The following is a 17,759-nucleotide window of genomic DNA, read 5'->3' as shown; positions in this document are numbered from 1 at the left end:
GGGTTAGGAAGGGCCATGCTATCTGACCAGGGGGCTATGGAAGGCTGGCGAGGCTTCCAGGAAATTGAGGTCCCAGGGAGGTGGATAAAGCCGGAGATCCTCTGGGTGTTCCAGGTTCTAAGGGCTAACCTCTTTGTGAGCCCCATCTCCTATGTCACGGGCATTGAGAGAGAAGAGGGCACCTCGGGCTCCAACCAGCAGTCTTGCTGAAGACTCCTCCAGCAGCAGCGTTGAGTAGTTCTGGGCTCGGCCCTTGAAGTGCCGGGTCCTGGAGAGCTCTTGGGGAGAGTGGGAGTAGTGAGCCCAGCCCTGGGGTGTCCTCCCCACTCCCAGACCTGGCTCCTGCTGCGTTTCAAATTTGGCGGGGGGGGGGGGGGGTGTCTAACCTTCATAGGGGATGGTCATCCGTGGGATGGCATCTAGTTCTCTGGATGGTCTCCGCAGTGAGGGTCCAGGGACTGCAGATGCTGTGAGGAAGCTCAGGAAGAGGGGCCAGAGCCTTCCCCACATTTTTCTGGGGAGGCCCAGACCAGTAAGACCCCCAAGGGGAGCCAGGGCCACAGTCACAGGGTATGATGGCAAGAATAGTCACAGGTGTCAAGGTCCAGGGAGGTCACTTGGAAGGTCAGGGGTCATGGGGCCAGGGAGGGTCCTGGAATCGAGGGGACATGGAATCACAGGGTTGTGTGGCCATGGAATCCCAGGTTAGAGGTCAGAGGGAGGGATGGATCACACACTGCTTTTCTGCATCAAATACAAACTCCATGGTGGGAAGGAGTTGTGGGGTCATAAGGGGGTTGTAGGTCACTGATGGGGTCACCCTGCCCCGACAGCAGGACTAGTTCTGGTTCTCTGAGGTCCGTTTTCTAAAGAAAAAAAACAGGGTAGAAAAGCTCTTTTATCTGTGTGTGTGTGGAAGGTAGATGGCATTACCCCCAGACTTCAGGGGGCACTGGTGGGAGGGACCACAGAACTCCTACGTCAGGATTGGCTCACTGTCGCTCTGTCCACTTCTCTGATGCAAGTTGGGTAGAACTTGCCCTCCTTACAAGACCCTAGACTCCTCCCAACCCGAACCCAAAGTATCCACCCTCCTCTGACCAGCCCAGAGGCTAAGCTAGGCCTCCGACTCGGGTGGAGCTCCGTTTTCAGAGAGAATGCCTTCTCCTCCCAACAATGGGACCAAACTTGGGGCAGCAGCTGCCCCTGCTGCCTGCGGGGGTGCCTTATGCAAGAAGGCTTGGCAGAGACATTTAATGGGCCTTTGTTGATTTTGTCCTGTTTTCCCTTTGTTTTTTCTTTTCCCTGGCCTGAGAGCTCCCTCTGGAATCTCTCTTTAATTAGACACTTCTCCTCCTCAGCATTCCTCTCTGAGGGGGTGCACATCTCTACTCTGCCCATACGAGTCTGTACTGCACTCTCTGGCTAGGCATCCACACGTGTCCCTACCTGCAAATAGGCATTCATAGACATGGTGGGGGGCGGGTATCTGGGGCCCCCTGGCTGCACTGCACAGGTGTAATGTCTATGCAGGATGCTCTAGTGTGCAAGGCCAGTTGAGATAAAAGCAACATGGAAATGGTGAGTGATGGGAGCTCTTGGCCACCTCCCCTGGCTTACCTTGGAGACTATTGCACACCTGGACTCTCTCTCAAGTCATGTGGGGATGGGGTGGAAGTAGGTGGCAGATCTCCCCTGACCCCTGTAATAGGCCTGATCTCTGAGGTGGCTCTTGAAGGCTTCCTGGACTGGGCTGGGTGTGGAGGAAGCCTGACCCACCCAATCTCATCAGACACCCACAGACACAGCCACAAGGGCCACTGGCCTCTCCCCTCCTTTCCAGGTCAAATATTAACTATGTGGCCTTGAGGCGAGGGGAAGGACTAGGATCCGGCCAGAGGGAAAACAGGAATTTGGAGCATTTATTCAAGAGGTAAAGGTCAGCACTGTAGTGGTCAGAGCCCAGAGGGGGAGAATATAGTATGAGTGTAGAGAAGAGTGTAGACTAGAGGGCGTCAGCTCCTCATCTGGGGGCTGGGCAGCACAAGGCCCCAGGCAAACTGCCCATGCCCCACCCCTCACTGTGGAGGCACACCTGTTTACCTTTGGGGCCTATTTGCTTAGTGCAGAAGTGGGGTGGGGGGTGGAGAGGGAGCCCTACGGCTATGAGGTATCAGGCTCTAGGACTGGGCAGGAGGAACACACTCCAGGTTAGAGAAACCACTCAGAGTGTGGTTCATGGCAGAAGTCAGACATGTCCAGAAGGGGGTGATGTGCACGCAATAGGTGCACATACACACATGTTCACAGAAGGGCTGCGAACAAATGTACTCATAGGAGAGTCATGCACACATACATTCACAGGGAGGTTTGTGCACGCATATGCTCATATAAAGGGCCTGCCAGATGCGTTCATACACATTGACAAATAAGGCTCTATTCACATATTCTCATCCATTCATTCAGCAGTTCGCACAGCCTCAGAAGTTAAGGAGGGTTATAAATCCACACGTGTGCATATGAAGGATTGTACACCTATTCACAGAAAGGTCATGCACATACATATGTGTAGGGACATGCACACAAACCCACCGATACAGTAGGTCAGGCATGTTCATGTTAACAGAAGGGTCAAGTACATGTATGTTCACACAGTGCTCAGACACACAAATTACATGTGTGCAGAGGCAGCATATGTTCAAACAGGGGTCCAGTTCTCACTGCAGGGTTGGAGGCTGCCAGTGTCCACTGAGGTGCAGAGCAGCACTACCTCCCTTCCTCAAAGTCCCAATTTTAAGGCCAGATTCCAAATGTGTGTGTGTGTGTGGTGATGTAGGGAGGCATCTGACCTCAGATGTTCAAATGCAACGGGCTTCTCTGCAAAGGAAGGGGTACCTAACCCAGACGGAAGGAGGCCCCTCGCTTTAGCAAAAGAAAGATGGAATGGAACTTAGCACCGCTCCACTCCCCTGTATGCAGCCGTTCTAGATATGGGAGTTGGGCAGGGGCTCTCAGCCTCCATTTAACCTGTTGGGAGGGAGGGCGGGGCTAAACGGGGGGCGGAGCGGCTGCCCTCCCTCCCCCAGTGGCGACAAGGCTTCAAGGTCTCCAGTCTACACCCCACACTCCACCCCCAGTTCCACAGTTTGGGTTCCTCCCTAGGGCCAGCCCCCTGAACTCTGATCACCTTCCGAGCATTAGATCCTAGGGCTCAAGAAACTGAGGAACGGAGGCACCCCCTCCCCCCCAAAACAGGATCGATGTTGGATCAGCAGGCTCTCGACCTTCATCCCAGACGTCCACCTGCTTAGTGTAGGCGGCATTCCCCTCGGCCCAGTAGGATGGCCGTCTCTTCTGGCCTGAGAGCCCTTCCCCCGCTACCCTCTCCTTCCATCATCCTGGACAGTATGAGGGTCTTCCCTCTCCTCAGATCTAACCTCTGTCTCTACTGCTGCAGCTCGAGGACAAGCTCTCCTTCGATCCCGCCGGACGCCAGGAGACGTGACCCAGATCCCGGGGAACACTGTTCGCCACGCGGGTCCCCGCCCCGCGCCGGTCCCCGACTCCGCGGTGGCGGGTCTGCGCCCTGCACGGCAGGAGGCCTGGCCCGCGCCCCTCCAGAGCCTTTATAGCAGCACCCGGGACTTGACGGTGAGAAAGGCCTGGCCCAGCTTGGAGGGTGGAATGGATGTGGGGAACGCCTGGCCTGGCCTCCGCCCCCCGGCCCAGGCCCCGCCGCCGCCCGCGCTCCCTGCCTCTCTCACCTTTGCGCTTGGATCCCCGGCCATAGAGACGGCGACGCGCTGCTCCGCGGCCCCACAGCACCAGCTGCGGGAGGAAGGGGCTGCGGCCGGAGGCGGGGCGGGGGGTGGAGGCGGAGCCGGGGGTGGGGCGGGGGCTGGAAGGCGGGGCCAGGGAGGCGGGGCCGACAGGGTGGGGTGCAGGGAAGGGCGCCGCTCTCTTCTTTCGCGCCCCCCACCCTACACAATAAAGGTTTGAGGCCAAGGCTCACACGGCCTCCGGGCATCTGGCGTCCTCCACCCTCAAGGGCAGCAGCACCAGTATCGCCCCCTGGTGGTGGCCTCACTACCCCTGCGCTCTCTCCATGGGCTTCTGGCCCACCTTCCCTCCCCTCTAACCCCAGGACCCCTCTGACTTGCCTACTGCTGGGGACTTGCAAACCTGTTCTCTGGGGGCTTAACTTTCCGAGGGCTCTCTGACCAGTCTTCTAATATGGACCTCACTTCTTGCGTTCCTGCTACGCTCTTGGGCTCTCTGCCCAGGGTGCTGAGGGCCAGGGTAGATGGAGGCCAAGCCTTGGGGGCAGCTCTGAACATAGAACTGGGTCTGGATTCCCAGCTTCACAGCCTCCGGCTGCCTGGTCCTTCAGCTTGACTGTGAGTGGGTGAAAGGAGTTGGGCTTGGAAGGATGAAGTAACAGCTTGGCAAGAAATTCACACAGAAAATGCTGTTTTTCTGAATAAGCCACAACAGTTTGTACCTGTCCATTCAACCAAACCTTTTAGTAACAGGGCTCACCTCCTCAGAGACTGGGTCACTCAACTTCCTTCCTTCCCTTCCAGCTCATGTTGAACATCATTCTTACTCCAGATCTTCCAGTGAACTCTCCTCATAGGCAATTAGACATTCTGTCCCTCCTAGGCTCAACCACCTCACCCCGCAGCGATCTAGGAAGCCCTCCTCAGAATCAACTCCCCAACTCCTCAGACTCAACCATGATGGTCCTCCCATGCAACATTTGGTGCTGCGGTTTCCCTGCAACTCAGGCCATGCCTCTGCCTCAGGGCCTGTTTAAGACCCCTCTAGGGTTTGAATCAAACCGGAGCTCTAGCCATGACCTGGCCTGCTCCTCCCTCCATCATTTATGCCAGTATTGCAATGGGCCCAAGAGCAGGACTTAAATGATGAAGGCCACAGGGACATAGGTAACTGACTCTTGCAGGTACCTGGGTGTCTGAACTCTGGAGAGGCAGGGGGTCAGGGAACAGGCAGATGAACACTGGCCTGAGAGAAGGTGAACAAGAATCAAGTGGCTCTTGTCATTATTGAACTGAAGGGACTCTGGGAAAGGCATGTCACCCCTCTTTCCTGAATATCTCCCAAAGCTAGTTTGGCACTTCATCATATACAGGCTTGTAGTCTGGGCTGCTGTGTGTGACTCCAGATCGCTAGACAGCAGGGCCCACGCTACACTTCCACTTCCCCAGCACTCTAAATAGGATGTGTGTGTATGCGGAGAGGGAGGCAGCTGAGAGAAATGCATATGGTAAAGTGTACACACACACACTTACAAAGACTATCAGGCTTCATTTCAAAACACCGTACCCTCATTCTGTCCTGAGGGATTAATAGCCCCATTTTATAGATGGAAAAACAGGCTCTAAGGGGTTAAGTAACTGGCCTTGAAATTCACTGTTGTGTTTACAGAGAGGAGAATCTGTACCGGAAAAACCTGAGAAGAGAGATACAGGGTAAACCTGAAGGGGAATTATCAAAGGCAGAAACATGCACAGACGTCTATTGGGAGGAGTAGGCAGAAGGGAAGGGGTGTGAAAGAGAAAAGTGAGTTTGATGTGATGAGATGGGAGGGCTCCTAGTGGGAACTAGAAGGGAAAAGTCAGCAAATAGTTCCAGAAAGACCACAGAAGAAAATCCTGATAGATTAAGGAAGTCCACGCTGGGAAGTCCAGGAAAGCCACGGCTAAGAAAAATAAATCTGCGGTCCTGTGGGCAAGTGGGTTGGGGGTGACAGTGGAGGGAAGGCAGGAAGGCTGCTAGCCCCATCGTACCAGACAGGAGACAAATGAAACTGCAGGGGCCCAGTGGGCTAAGAGACGCAGCCCATGTTCTCACAGAACTCACAGCGCTGACTTCAGGTACCTGTGCAGCTGTAGTGATGTGGTGGCAAGTTTAGCATCCCACTTGCCTACACTGTGAGGCAAGCCTTTCTCCTCCAAGGCGTACGATGGCAGACTCAGAACCTCACACATTCCAAATGAACAAAATGTGTAAATTACAATGCGGAGTTCCAGCATGGCGCTTGCAAGACAGTAGTTGAGCAGCGTATCTCTGATAATATAGATTTAGATCACAATCCATTTCTCTCTGCTGTCCTTCCACTTCAATCTCTGAACCTAATGAAACGATCAGATGTCATGACAATTAATGGAACTTTCTATGAGAAGCCCCTCTGATGGACCATGCTCTTCTCTGCAATCAAGCTGATAAAATATGAATGAGGGGAATACCGACAGTGGAGGCGACTCAAAATCAAAGCAAGAAACGAACCCTAATCTAGCCATGGATCTGTGTCCTGGGACACAGGCAGGGCATTCTTTGAGCAGGTCGTTAGTCATCCTTAAAGTCACTAACCCCAGCTGCTTCACAGGGTGGCTGTGAGAGGACCCCATCTGAAAACCTTCTGTTGTACTTCACAAGCACGGAACATAAAACGTGCTTTTGTTTTTGCTAGACTATTCTCCCCAACTCCGCTGTGAGAAAGTGGCTGTTGTCCTCAGCCACCTACACACCAGTGTTTGCTCCAGGCTTCGCACAGAGCAGTTACTCACTGTAGCAGGGATCCTAGGTGAAGGGGGTAGGTATGAACTCCTGAAACTTGAGCAGAGGTTCCCTGAGGCAAAGAACTCTGGCCTAGTCAAGTTGTCCTGCTTCCTGTTCACTGTGGCAGCATTTCTGTTCCTGCTTTGCCCAGCACTCTCCCTTTAGGTGGCGTGATCTTTATTTTGGCCATATGTATAGCTGAGGTGCTTCTTCGGTAGGGACTGTCACCAGGGCACCAATGCTGTAGTCTCACTGTTCCACTGTGCCTCAGAAGCCTGTTTTGCCTGTTAAGTTTTCCTCCCAGCCAGTCGTCTTGGAGTCAGACCCAAAGCTGGGCCTTCTGGTTTGCCCTCTCTTGACTCCGGCCTGGGGAATGGTTAGCAAGGAAAAGGGAGTGTCAGGACATGTCCACAAATGCTGGAAAATCACCAACCACCACCCCTTCTCAGTATTAGCATGCTGAGTCCTAAAAAAGTCACAAACTTACATATATATATATATATATTCTTTTTTAACCAGTAGAGACAGAGCTGGACAGAGAAGTCTCTGAAGCTGTCAGAAGGCATAGAGCACACCCACACTACAATTTTAATATCTGGTTTGCTTAGATGTCAGTGAACCGCACCCCCGCTCCCGCCAAGTGCCTTAAGTTCAATTTTAGCTGTCATTTGAGAAGAGCTTTGAATTGGAGCTAAATAACAACACTTAGCATATATGTCAGGCACCTTGCTAAGAACTTTTCATGGATTAGTTCACTTAATCCTCACAAGTTCTGAGATAGACATCATTATTATTCCTTTTAACAGATGAAGAAATGAAGGTTCAGACAAGTTAAGTAACTTGACAAAGATCAAGGGTTTGGCATGGTCAGTCTGGGATCTGAGGTCAGGACTAAGGTCAAGGTCAAGGCTCTTAACTTGCACAAGGCTGTACTGCCTGTCTCTCTGTACTTCAGGCAGCACCTATGCTTCCACCTGGCTGTCACTCCCCCCACCTCTAAAATGCTCACAAGTGGTCTCCTCCAAACCAGCCTGTCAGAAAACAGAAATACTGGTATGGTTCTGGAAACTGAGGCCTCTGGTAACCCTTCTATAAGCTCATTAACAGTTTCTCCTGTGAGTTGTCGTCAACCTGTGTCTCCCCTCAGCTGGCATACCCACAACCGTATCTGCCTGGCAGGTTGAAGGTGGTCCCGAGCCCTGCCTCTGCATTGTATGGCTTCTCCTTTCTTTGCCCTGGGCTCTAGAACAAGGGAGCCAGGCCAATGGTATTCCTTTTCGGTCCACTTTGCTGAGCACCAAAGCATTTTCACCTGGATACCAGAAGGGTAAGAGTCAGGAGAGCTCTGTGTTGTTCGCCACTGAATCCTCAAGAGTGCCTAGCATGTAGCAGGTACGCAATAGTTGTTGATGAACCTAGTGATCGGGGTAATGGAAGAATGAGATTACTGAATTGCTGACTGCCAAGTATGCAGCAGATTATTATATGGGTTATGTAAAACTGAACTGTGTGCTACTATAGCTTTATGTTTTCCAGAAATAGGAGACATCAAGCTAAAAAACAGACTGAAGAATCCAAAGCAAGAGGGGAAAAAAATTCAGTTTAAAAACTAGGGGATGGGGCAGGGGAAGAAACAGCACATTCCAGAGACTTCACCATTCCCCACTCCCAAACAAATATTACCAAACACATGTTCAAACTGAGAAAAAGCATTTTTAATAACACACACATACATTCATGGGACTTTAAACAAGATGTAGTAAAAAAATCTTAAAAAAAAAAAAAAAAAAAAAGGAAAGAGGAAAAGAAATCTGCATTTACTTTTGAACTGCCTAAGAGCTGGTGGATTAACTCACTGACAGGACTGCCCAGGGAAAACAAATGCACAGATAATGAGGTGCACCAACACTGTTAATGAGTAAGAAATAACAACCACGGTTCATGCTCTACACGCCCAGCCACCGGTACCCTAATCTTGCCTCCTTAGAGACAAACCAGGACAGTCCCTTCCCTAATTTTCCAACTCAGTCACTTGTTAATGGGTCACCTCTTAAATTTTTTATTTTTAAATTTAAAAATTACCCTTGGTTTAAAGACTCCACACATTATTACTGGCCAGTCCCCACCAACTATACTTGTTTTGATAGAAATAAAAATGCAAATGCTCTAACTGAGCCTGGATGACAACACATCTTTATCTCTCTTTTACATCTGGGGAGATTTTTGTGAAGTCAAAAGCAAGCTATTATTTGTACTGCAAAACAAAACCAAACGCCAACCTTCCGAAAGGTGACAAAGGCACCACTGCCATCAGGAGATAGGAAATGTACAAATGCTGTTACTTTACTGCTACATAGATGCGTTTTGTGCACAGAGAGCCTCTTCACTTAACATGATATAACGAATAGAATTATTATTTTCTGATAATGAGAAAAAACAGTTTAGAAAAGGCAAACAGTTACACACAAAAGCATAAACACTTACAAGTACCTTAATTTTTAGCTTGCAAGAAGGGTAATAAGTTTGACATACATATCCAGAAAATTAGACAAGATTATTTTTGGCACAGTAATATTGCCAAACACACCACCACTCAGTGCAAGCTTTGTTTGCCAAGTCCCAAAAGTGGCCTGACATTCTCTGTGCAATGAACATTTTCTCCCCCGCTACCATCCCATTCGCTGGGCAACAACAGCAGGAGGGAGACAAAACATGGGGACTCAAGAGGGAGAAGGATAATCCTTGATTTGGGAGAAAAGTCATGGGCTACTTGTGCTAGAAGAGAATCACAGGATTTGTATGAGAACCCAATGCAAATACTGACTGGAGTATGACCTGGAGATGGAGATATCTAACCAGAGTCATAAATACAAGGGCCCAAACCGATGTCTGGCCATTTTTAAAGGGACAGATGAAGTCTTTTTCTCTAATGAAGAAAGGCAATTAAAAATAGAGACTTTTCTTATTGGAACTGCTAAATAAAAATGTATCAAAGTGGTTTTAAATTTGATGAGCAGTTATCTGTGGAAACTGCGATACAAAAGGGTCACTTAAAAAAAAACCTGAATAACCCACTTGTCCCCCCGTCAATGTACACGATTAGAAAATATTTACACACTGTAATTACAAGCAATATAAGCAGTATTTTATACTTTGAGATTTTGTACACTTTACACAATGCAAAATGAGAAAAATATGAACACTTATAAAATTACACACAAATAATGTATCTACAAAGTATTAAATTACAAAGAGTGAAAGCCCCCATTGTTGGGCAGATAGATGCCAGAGTTTCAAGCTTCTGTCAAATAGAACTCTTTGTATCTATCTCATTAACCATAAGTGGCATTTTCTAATAATACCCTTGAGAGGTAGTATCAAGATAATAATATTCTTACCAGTAAACTCAACACAGAATAAAACTTTTGTTGGTCTGACTCTTGGAGCCTCATTCAGCTGGGGTTCTTGGGAACTGGATTTACTAAGTCTTCCCTATAAAATCTCTAACTGCTCAATGCCTGACATGGGCTCAAAAGTTATTTATACTATTGTAAATGATAAATTTAAGATAAAATGTTTTCTCCTAAGCCTCAATTTAGAGGTAGAAAGCTATTTTTTCAAAATTTATTTTCTCCCCTCTCAAATCATAAACGCGCAGTCCAATTCCCTTCCTCTCCATCGTCCTTCCCCCACCACAACTGGAGACATGAGAATGTTCAGGAAAGCAGTGTCATCCAAGTCAACATTGAAAGAAAAAAGTTGGCATTTTCATTCAAGAAACAAACCGTCCTAAAAGGACAATCAACAAAAGAATTGCTCAGTTAGCTAGTAAGAGTCTATTACTACCAAAGGCTTCAAAGGGCCCTTGGGCTACGATCAGCATGTGCACTTCTACTAACCCTCCACCATTTAAACCAAAGGATGGCTTTCCAGTGTTTAAGAATTTAGAGCAGCTGTGGTTTTCAAGTGCAACAACTTTAAAATACAAGCACACACACACGCGTGCAATATTCCAAAGAATAAACTCCATCCAGGTCTCTACCAAGCTTATATACTCATGAAAGTAAGGTTTTTGGAAACTTGTCCAGATCGTTAAGCTTCTATAATATAGACTTCTGTAATATGGCTAACCAAGGGCCAGAATTCTAAGATTTAGCCAAGAATCTAAGATTTAACCAGTATTTAAAAAATATATATACACTTAAAAGGAATCCAAAACAAACGGCATATGAATGTTTTGGCATAAAAACGGAGATACTATTTTATAGCTTAACTTCTTCCCCTTAAGGAGGATCTAACACTATACCAGATTTCTGTTTCTCAACTCTTTAAATGTATTTTAAAACCTAACAGATTTATAATCTTGAATAGTGAAGGAAAATGTATGGATTGAAATCTCCCTGTGGTTTATAGGAGTTACAGAAAAGATTTATCCTTTTTGTTATTAAACTCAGTTCTAAGATTTCTTTTTGAGTCCTAAAATAACCAAGAGAAAATTAAACTCAACTGGAACTTGGTCTTGATTTCCATCTCCAACTGCTCAAGTTGGTCCAAACCCTTTCCTACATATTTCCTGTGATTATCCAAGTGCCATAAATACAATCCAAAAAAAAAAAAAAAAAGGATAACTGGCTTACAATTTAACAAGAGCAGTTAATAGGGGCAGATTCGACATGCAACTATTAGCTGCTTCTACCTCTCCCCTCTTGTTATAGGATTCTGCTCTTTTTAAAAGGCCAGTTGCCTTAAAATTAAGCAGATCACGTTTCATATCTGCTTCAGAAATGGCAATTTCTTCATTACCAGCTTCATACTAGACATTCAAGTGGCACACTGCAGCGCATTTTCTAAGCATTCCACTGGAGTTTGTAGTATTCTTTCTACTCCTCTAGGAAAAACTCTTATTGAATTTCTCTTGGTTCATATTTTTGCTGCTTCAACTCCTGTTAAGAATCTGGTACCCAGAAGTCATGAAGCTGCCCCTAGAAAAGGGAAGGGGGGGGAAAAAACAGGACAAAGTGAAGTCAGATTATGAATTAATCCTTATAAAACTAACCATCAAACAGGCTTTTGATAAAAAAAAGCAGTAACATCTTTATATTGTATATTTCTCTGAAAATTTATGGTAATCAATTTTCACATTTTGTGGTCTAACTTTAAATTAAAAAAAGTATAAAATAAAAGCAAGATGTTTTCCTCACCAACACCTATGTGGAGAATCACATTTGAGAAGATTAAGTAAAATGTTAGGCTGACTAATATAAAAGTTTTGGTATTAAATTCTTTTGTTTTAATTCCACATTAGCAAAGATGGCCAGCCTAAAATCTTTCGCGATTAGAAACCGAAACAACAACAACAAAACATTCATCAGCTTAAGATTTCTCAAAGGTTTCTTCTCTAACAGAGCATGCGTATCTTATGAAGGGCAACTACAGCAAAAGAGCTAAAATACAAAATACAGAGATTACTTTTCTTAATTAATCTTCACTGTTCCTGTTGCTTTGATATAAAATATAAACAACCGCTAGGTCCTAGCTACTGAAATTATGGTCCCTGGACCAGAAGCACTGCCATCTATCTGAGAACCTGTGAGAAACGCAGCATCTCTCAGGTCCCACTCCACACCTATCAAGTCAAAATCTGCATTTCAGTAAGTTGATGCCTGTGCATATTAGAATTTGAGAAATCACATTTTTATTTATTTTTAACACATTAAAAAAATGTTTATTTTGAGAGAGGGAGAAAGCACGTGCGCACAAGTAGGTCAGGGGCAAAGAGAGATGGAGGGAGAGAGAAAATCTTAAGCAGGCTCTGTGCTATCAGCGCAGAGCTCCTAGTGGGGCTTGATTCCTCGAACCATGAGATCATGACTGGAGCTGAAATCAAGAGTTGGATGTTCAACCAATTGAGCCACCCAGGTGCTCCGAGAAGCATCATTTTAGACAACAACGTATCAGTTAGTTTGTATGTAAAAGGCAAATTTATAGTATGGCAAATTTAATACCAGGTGCTTATGCCCCTCTTAAGCAAAGTCCCCTTAGATATGACACTATAAGCCTAAGTAACAAAAGGAAAAATAATAAAACTGGACCTCATCACAGTTAAAAAACTTTTGTTCTAACAAGTGATACCATCAAGGCAATGAAAAGACAACACACAGAACTGGTGACTATATTTGCAAATTATATACTTAACAAGGGATTTGTCTTTGGAACAAATGGAGAATTCTTTTTCTTTTTTTTTTGAATTTTTAAGTCTATTTATTTTTGAGGGAGACAGAGACAGCGTGAGCAGGGGAGGGGCAGAGAGAGAGGAAGAGTGAGAGAAAATCCCAAGCAGGCTCTGCACTGTCAGCGCAGAGCCCGATGCGGAGCTCGGACTCACAAAACTGTGAGATCATGACCTAAGCTGAAACTGAGAGTCGGAAGCTTAACCAACTGAGCCACCCAGGCACCCCCAATTTTTTTTAAGTTTATTTATTTATTTTGAGAAAGAGAGAATGAGCTGGGGAGAGGGGCAGAGAGAGAGGATCCCAAGCAGGCTCTGCACCATCAGTGCAGAGCCCGATGAACAATTCAAACTCATGAACTATGAGATCATGACCTGAGCCGAAATCAAGAGTTGGATTTCTTTCTAGAGTAACAAAAATGTTTTAAAGTATATTAAAAATTTGGTAGTGATGGTTACACCGCTCAGTACATATACTAAAGACCACTTTTAAATGAGTGAAATGTATGATACGTGAATTTTATCTCAATAAAACTGTAAAGAAAAACGCTCCTGAAGACATAACCCCCTTTTGATGCAATGTAACATTTTAAAATGGGCTCAATAGTCTCTGGAAATAAATTAATATAAAGCAAACAAAAACTAAAAAACATATACACACTACTATATGGGAGTTTTCAGTTTATCTTAAGATACCAAGAAGCAAGTGCTCGGTCATATTTTTTACGAACAGTATGAAGAAATGCCATTTAGCAAAACTACTAAGAATAAAATAAAATTGTTTAATAAAATGACACCTGAGTAGGCCGACAGTTCTGGATTATTTCCTGCCATTTTCCATGTATCCTGGCAACCAGGTCTTTTACCTTAAAACATCAAAAAGGGGAAAAGGGATCAGATCAAAACATTCTTAACTAAAATCAATTTAATGTTTTATACAAATTATCTGATAGTTATGACAGGCCCACACCCAACAATTCAACTTAATTTTGTCAAGAAAGAGAAAATAAACTACTCATCTTCTGGCTTTCAAATCATAGTGATTAATAATAAGACTTTTCTTGATCACCATAATCTAAATTACTGAATGCTTAAGACTCTATTCTCCCATTAGTTACCAAAGATCATCCAGAGAAAAACATATTCCCTGCCTTCAAGACACTTATATTTTCAACATGCTGGCTTTTGAACACCCACATAGAGAAGCTGAAGTGTGGGCTTTGTTATAGGCCCGAAGACTTTGGCTGTTCCCTGCCTTTCCAACTTCTATTTGAAAGACTTGAGGCCACAAAAATGGTTGTCATTTGCTCCTTTCCACATATTGGAACATCCAAGATTCACTGTTACGTCTCTCTAGGTATCTGCAAAGTACTATGAATCTTCTTTATTATTATTATTATTTTTTAACATTTTTTTCATGTTTATTCATTTTTGAGAGAGAAAGAGGACGAGTGGGGGAGGGGAAGAGAGAGAGAGAGGGAAACACCGAATACGAAGCAGGTTCCAGGCTCCAAGCTGTCAGCAAGAGCCCAATGCGGGGCTTGGACCCACGTCGAGGTAACTGACTGAGCCACCCAGGCACCCCTATTATTATTTTTTAAATGTTTATTCATTTTTGAGAGACAGAGAGAGAGAGAGAGAGAGCACACGCGAGTGCGTTCGAGCATGCCCCAGTGGGGGAGGGGCAGTGAGGATCTGAAGCAGGTTCTGTGTTGATAGTAGACAGCCTGATGTGAGGCTCGAACTGACAAATCATGAGATCATGACCTGAGCTGAGCTGAAGTCGGATACTTAACCAACTGAGCCACCCAGGTGTCGCTATGAATCCTCTTTAAGTACCAAGTATATTCCTGCATTTGAAGGTTTAGTAAGACTGTCTGAAAGTCAAACTTTTCAACCACTCTAGAGATACTCAATAAGCTCTTAAACATAATTGCTTGAGAAAAATGTTTTCAACAAGTCAGGAATTTTATAGCTGCTTTAAGGTCTGTTTCCCCCCGCTTCCCCTTTAGAGTTCGGCAGATTCAGTTTCTCCAAAACAATCACCTTTTCTACTATGGGCTGTGAAGAGGCAACTTCTCAGCAGAACCATCCTCTGAAGCAATTTCCATACATCTCTGTGCTCTCTCCACTCTTAAGTAAGAGAAGCCCTGGCACCAGTCTATCCTGACCCTTGGCTTTAAGAAACAGAAAACTTGGGTGGTCCTCTTTTCTCTTTCAACATATCTGTCAGCAACAGCCACTACCACCAAGTTCTACAGGCCAGTAACTCGAGTCAATGTTCAAAAGCATGTGCTTCTCTGAAACTATGGTTTCCACTCTAAGGCAAAGAGCTATCCCCTACATATTTCTGAAAATCTGCAATCTGATACGACTTCATTAGCTGCTCATCTTTGTATTTAACTTAAATCTACTAAAATAAATACACATACCGAATCCAAACAGGCATTGTTGAAATGGTTAAACTTTACAGCTAATTAATGTAAGATATAAAGTTACAAAGCTGAAACTTCACATTTAATGATTTATCTAAACACAGTGGAAAAAAAAAAAAACAACCACAGCTTTACATTACAAATGCTAAAAGGTGATTTGGAATAAAAAAAAATCCTTAGAAGAAAAAGCTTTAAAAAAAGTATTACTTATTTTTGTTTCGGAAAAAAACGTCAAATCGTTTTATTAATACTAAAGTTGCTTTCCTAACTCCATTATCATATTCTGCTTTTCTAGTGTCTTTGAATATACTAAATTTTTAAGAAAAAAGTTTATTACCAAGCTTACTGAACCTTTTCCATCCTAGAGCTCAGACTGGGTGATGTAGAACTGAGAAATCTGAAGAATCCTTTTTAATATATCCTCTAATGGAGCATTCAAAGAATAACAGCTAACCTATTTCTTCTCTATGAACAAAAGTTTTCAACCATCACAAAACTTTATAACCACTTTTAAAACTTATATATTTATTTAAACAATGCTTTTAACCCTTGAAACTCACTTAAGCATAAAAGTCTTAATTTGTACAATAGGACAAAAGCTAATAAATTTCATTAGAACTGAAGAATTTTCTCCTTAGCTGTCAGGAGCTTTAGAATAGAGAGTATATTGGGGCGCCTGGGTGGCGCAGTCGGTTGAGCGTCCGACTTCAGCCAGGTCACGATCTCGCGGTCCGTGAGTTCGAGCCCCGCGTCGGGCTCTGGGCTGATGGCTCGGAGCCTGGAGCCTGTTTCCGATTCTTTGTCTCCCTCTCTCACTGCCCCTCCCCCGTTCATGCTCTGTCTCTCTCTGTCCCAAAAATAAATAAAAAACGTTGAAAAAAAAAAATTTAAAAAAAAAAAAAAAAAAAAAAAAAGAATAGAGAGTATAGTAAAATGAAAAATGTATTTGTTTCCAGATTTTTTTTCCTTTTCCTTTTATTTTTTGAAGTAATCTCTACACTTGGGGCACCTGCGTAGCCCAGTCAGTTAAGCATCTGCCTCTTGATTTTGGCTCAGGTCATGATATTGCCATTCATGAGTTTGAGCCCCTTGTTGGGTTTTGCTTGGGATCCTCTTTTTCTTTCTCCCTGCCCCTCCCCTGCTTTCTCTCTCTCAAAAACAAACTTAAAAAAAAAAAAAAGTAACCTTAACACTCATTGTGGGGCTCAAACTCACGACCCCGAGATTAAGAGTTGCATTGCTCTATGGACTGAGCCAGGCAGGCGCCCTTCCTTTCATTTTTAATCTAGTTAGAAGTACTTAGTAGAAGCTTCTACTGACTTCTGTTATTAAAAGAGAAAGTCATATTTCCCATCTTATGTGTACTTTTTTTTTTTTTTAATTTTTTTTTTCAACGTTTTTTATTTATTTTTGGGACAGAGAGAGACAGAGCATGAACGGGGGAGGGGCAGAGAGAGAGAGGGAGACACAGAATCAGAAACAGGCTCCAGGCTCCGAGCCATCAGCCCAGAGCCTGACGCGGGGCTCGAACTCACGGACCTCGAGATCGTGACCTGGCTGAAGTCGGACGCTTAACCGACTGCGCCACCCAGGCGCCCCTGTGTACTTTTTTTTTAAAGAGAGGCTTATATGTTTCTTTTCCTTAAATATTAACATAATCAAGGTTCAACAACAAAACCTAACAATTCTTTGAAAAACACACTTACCTTAGTTCTATAAAACAGTCTTGCATCTTCCCTAATGTCACACTTAACATGCTTTTCCAAAGCCCCACAGAGATGCACGAAGTGTTTCTGTGCAAAACAAGCATGAGGAATGAAAACAAGTCTGAAGCATTGTAAATTAACAAAGAGATTATGCCGTAAGAACAAAAACCATTTAAAAATCTGTCATTAACTAGTTAGTGACTTTTGATGTTAACCATCCAACTTAATAGCAGTCGTATCAGTGAAAATAGTAACTGCCACAACAGTAAGACTGTCAAGGTTTACTCCAAGTTGACATAAAAATATACACAAAAATGGAAGTTGTTTTGCTGTATATTAAGCTACACTAATGAAAAATTAATGCTAGAGCTCAGACTATGAAGTAATAATGCTCAGAAATTTAGAGTCCTTTTTTTCTAACACGTTCTGTAACTGAATATTCAAATAACAGCTAACTTACTTTTTCTCTATGAACAATACAAGCTTTAAAAGTACTTTTTTGAAAAATCAAGTGTCTTAAGTTTTAGAAGTGTATAGGCCAAAAGAGTCATTGTCATATATACACTAAAGTTGAATATACTAAGGTGAGAATGTAAATGGACACTTTTGGAAGGGAAATATAATAACCACTATCTTATAATAATTAAAATTTGAAAAATTTACAACCTTTGATCTAGAAATTCTAATTCTAGTAATTTATCCTATAGAAATGCTTATATAGGTTGGTAGAGATCTATAAATAAGCATGTTCATGTTAGTACTGGTATAATCACAAAGAGTATAATGTTCATCAAAAAGCTTTTGAAG

General features: G+C 44.2%; 1 protein-coding gene across 9 annotated transcripts in view; it reads right to left on the bottom strand.

The window, feature by feature from the left end:
• Window positions 1-509: 509 nt before the first annotated feature.
• SLF2 (SMC5-SMC6 complex localization factor 2) overlaps window positions 510-17,759 on the bottom strand; it is a 53,102-nt gene continuing 35,852 nt past the window's right edge. Inside the window, exons 18-23 of one of the 9 annotated variants that reach the window (XR_006194662.1) lie at window positions 16,953-17,039; window positions 13,609-13,677; window positions 11,090-11,564; window positions 7,739-7,997; window positions 5,902-6,948; window positions 510-866 (exon numbers count right to left, since the gene is read on the bottom strand). Coding sequence is in view for 2 of the 9 variants with exons in the window: in XM_042908783.1 (XP_042764717.1) it covers window positions 11,529-11,564; window positions 13,609-13,677; window positions 16,953-17,039 (192 nt within the window). In the remaining 7 variants the exon portion in view is untranslated. Of the gene's footprint in view, window positions 867-3,925; window positions 6,949-7,738; window positions 7,998-8,275; window positions 11,565-13,608; window positions 13,678-16,952; window positions 17,040-17,759 lie in introns of those variants that run through there. The other 8 variants (XR_006194660.1, XR_006194657.1, XR_006194659.1 and 5 more) reach the window with 8 other exon arrangements.

This window comes from Panthera leo, chromosome D2, assembly GCF_018350215.1.
Source record: "Panthera leo isolate Ple1 chromosome D2, P.leo_Ple1_pat1.1, whole genome shotgun sequence".
Taxonomy (NCBI): Eukaryota; Metazoa; Chordata; class Mammalia; order Carnivora; family Felidae; genus Panthera; species Panthera leo.
Note: the sequence above shows the minus strand (reverse complement) of the source record. Positions and strands in the feature narration are given on the sequence as shown.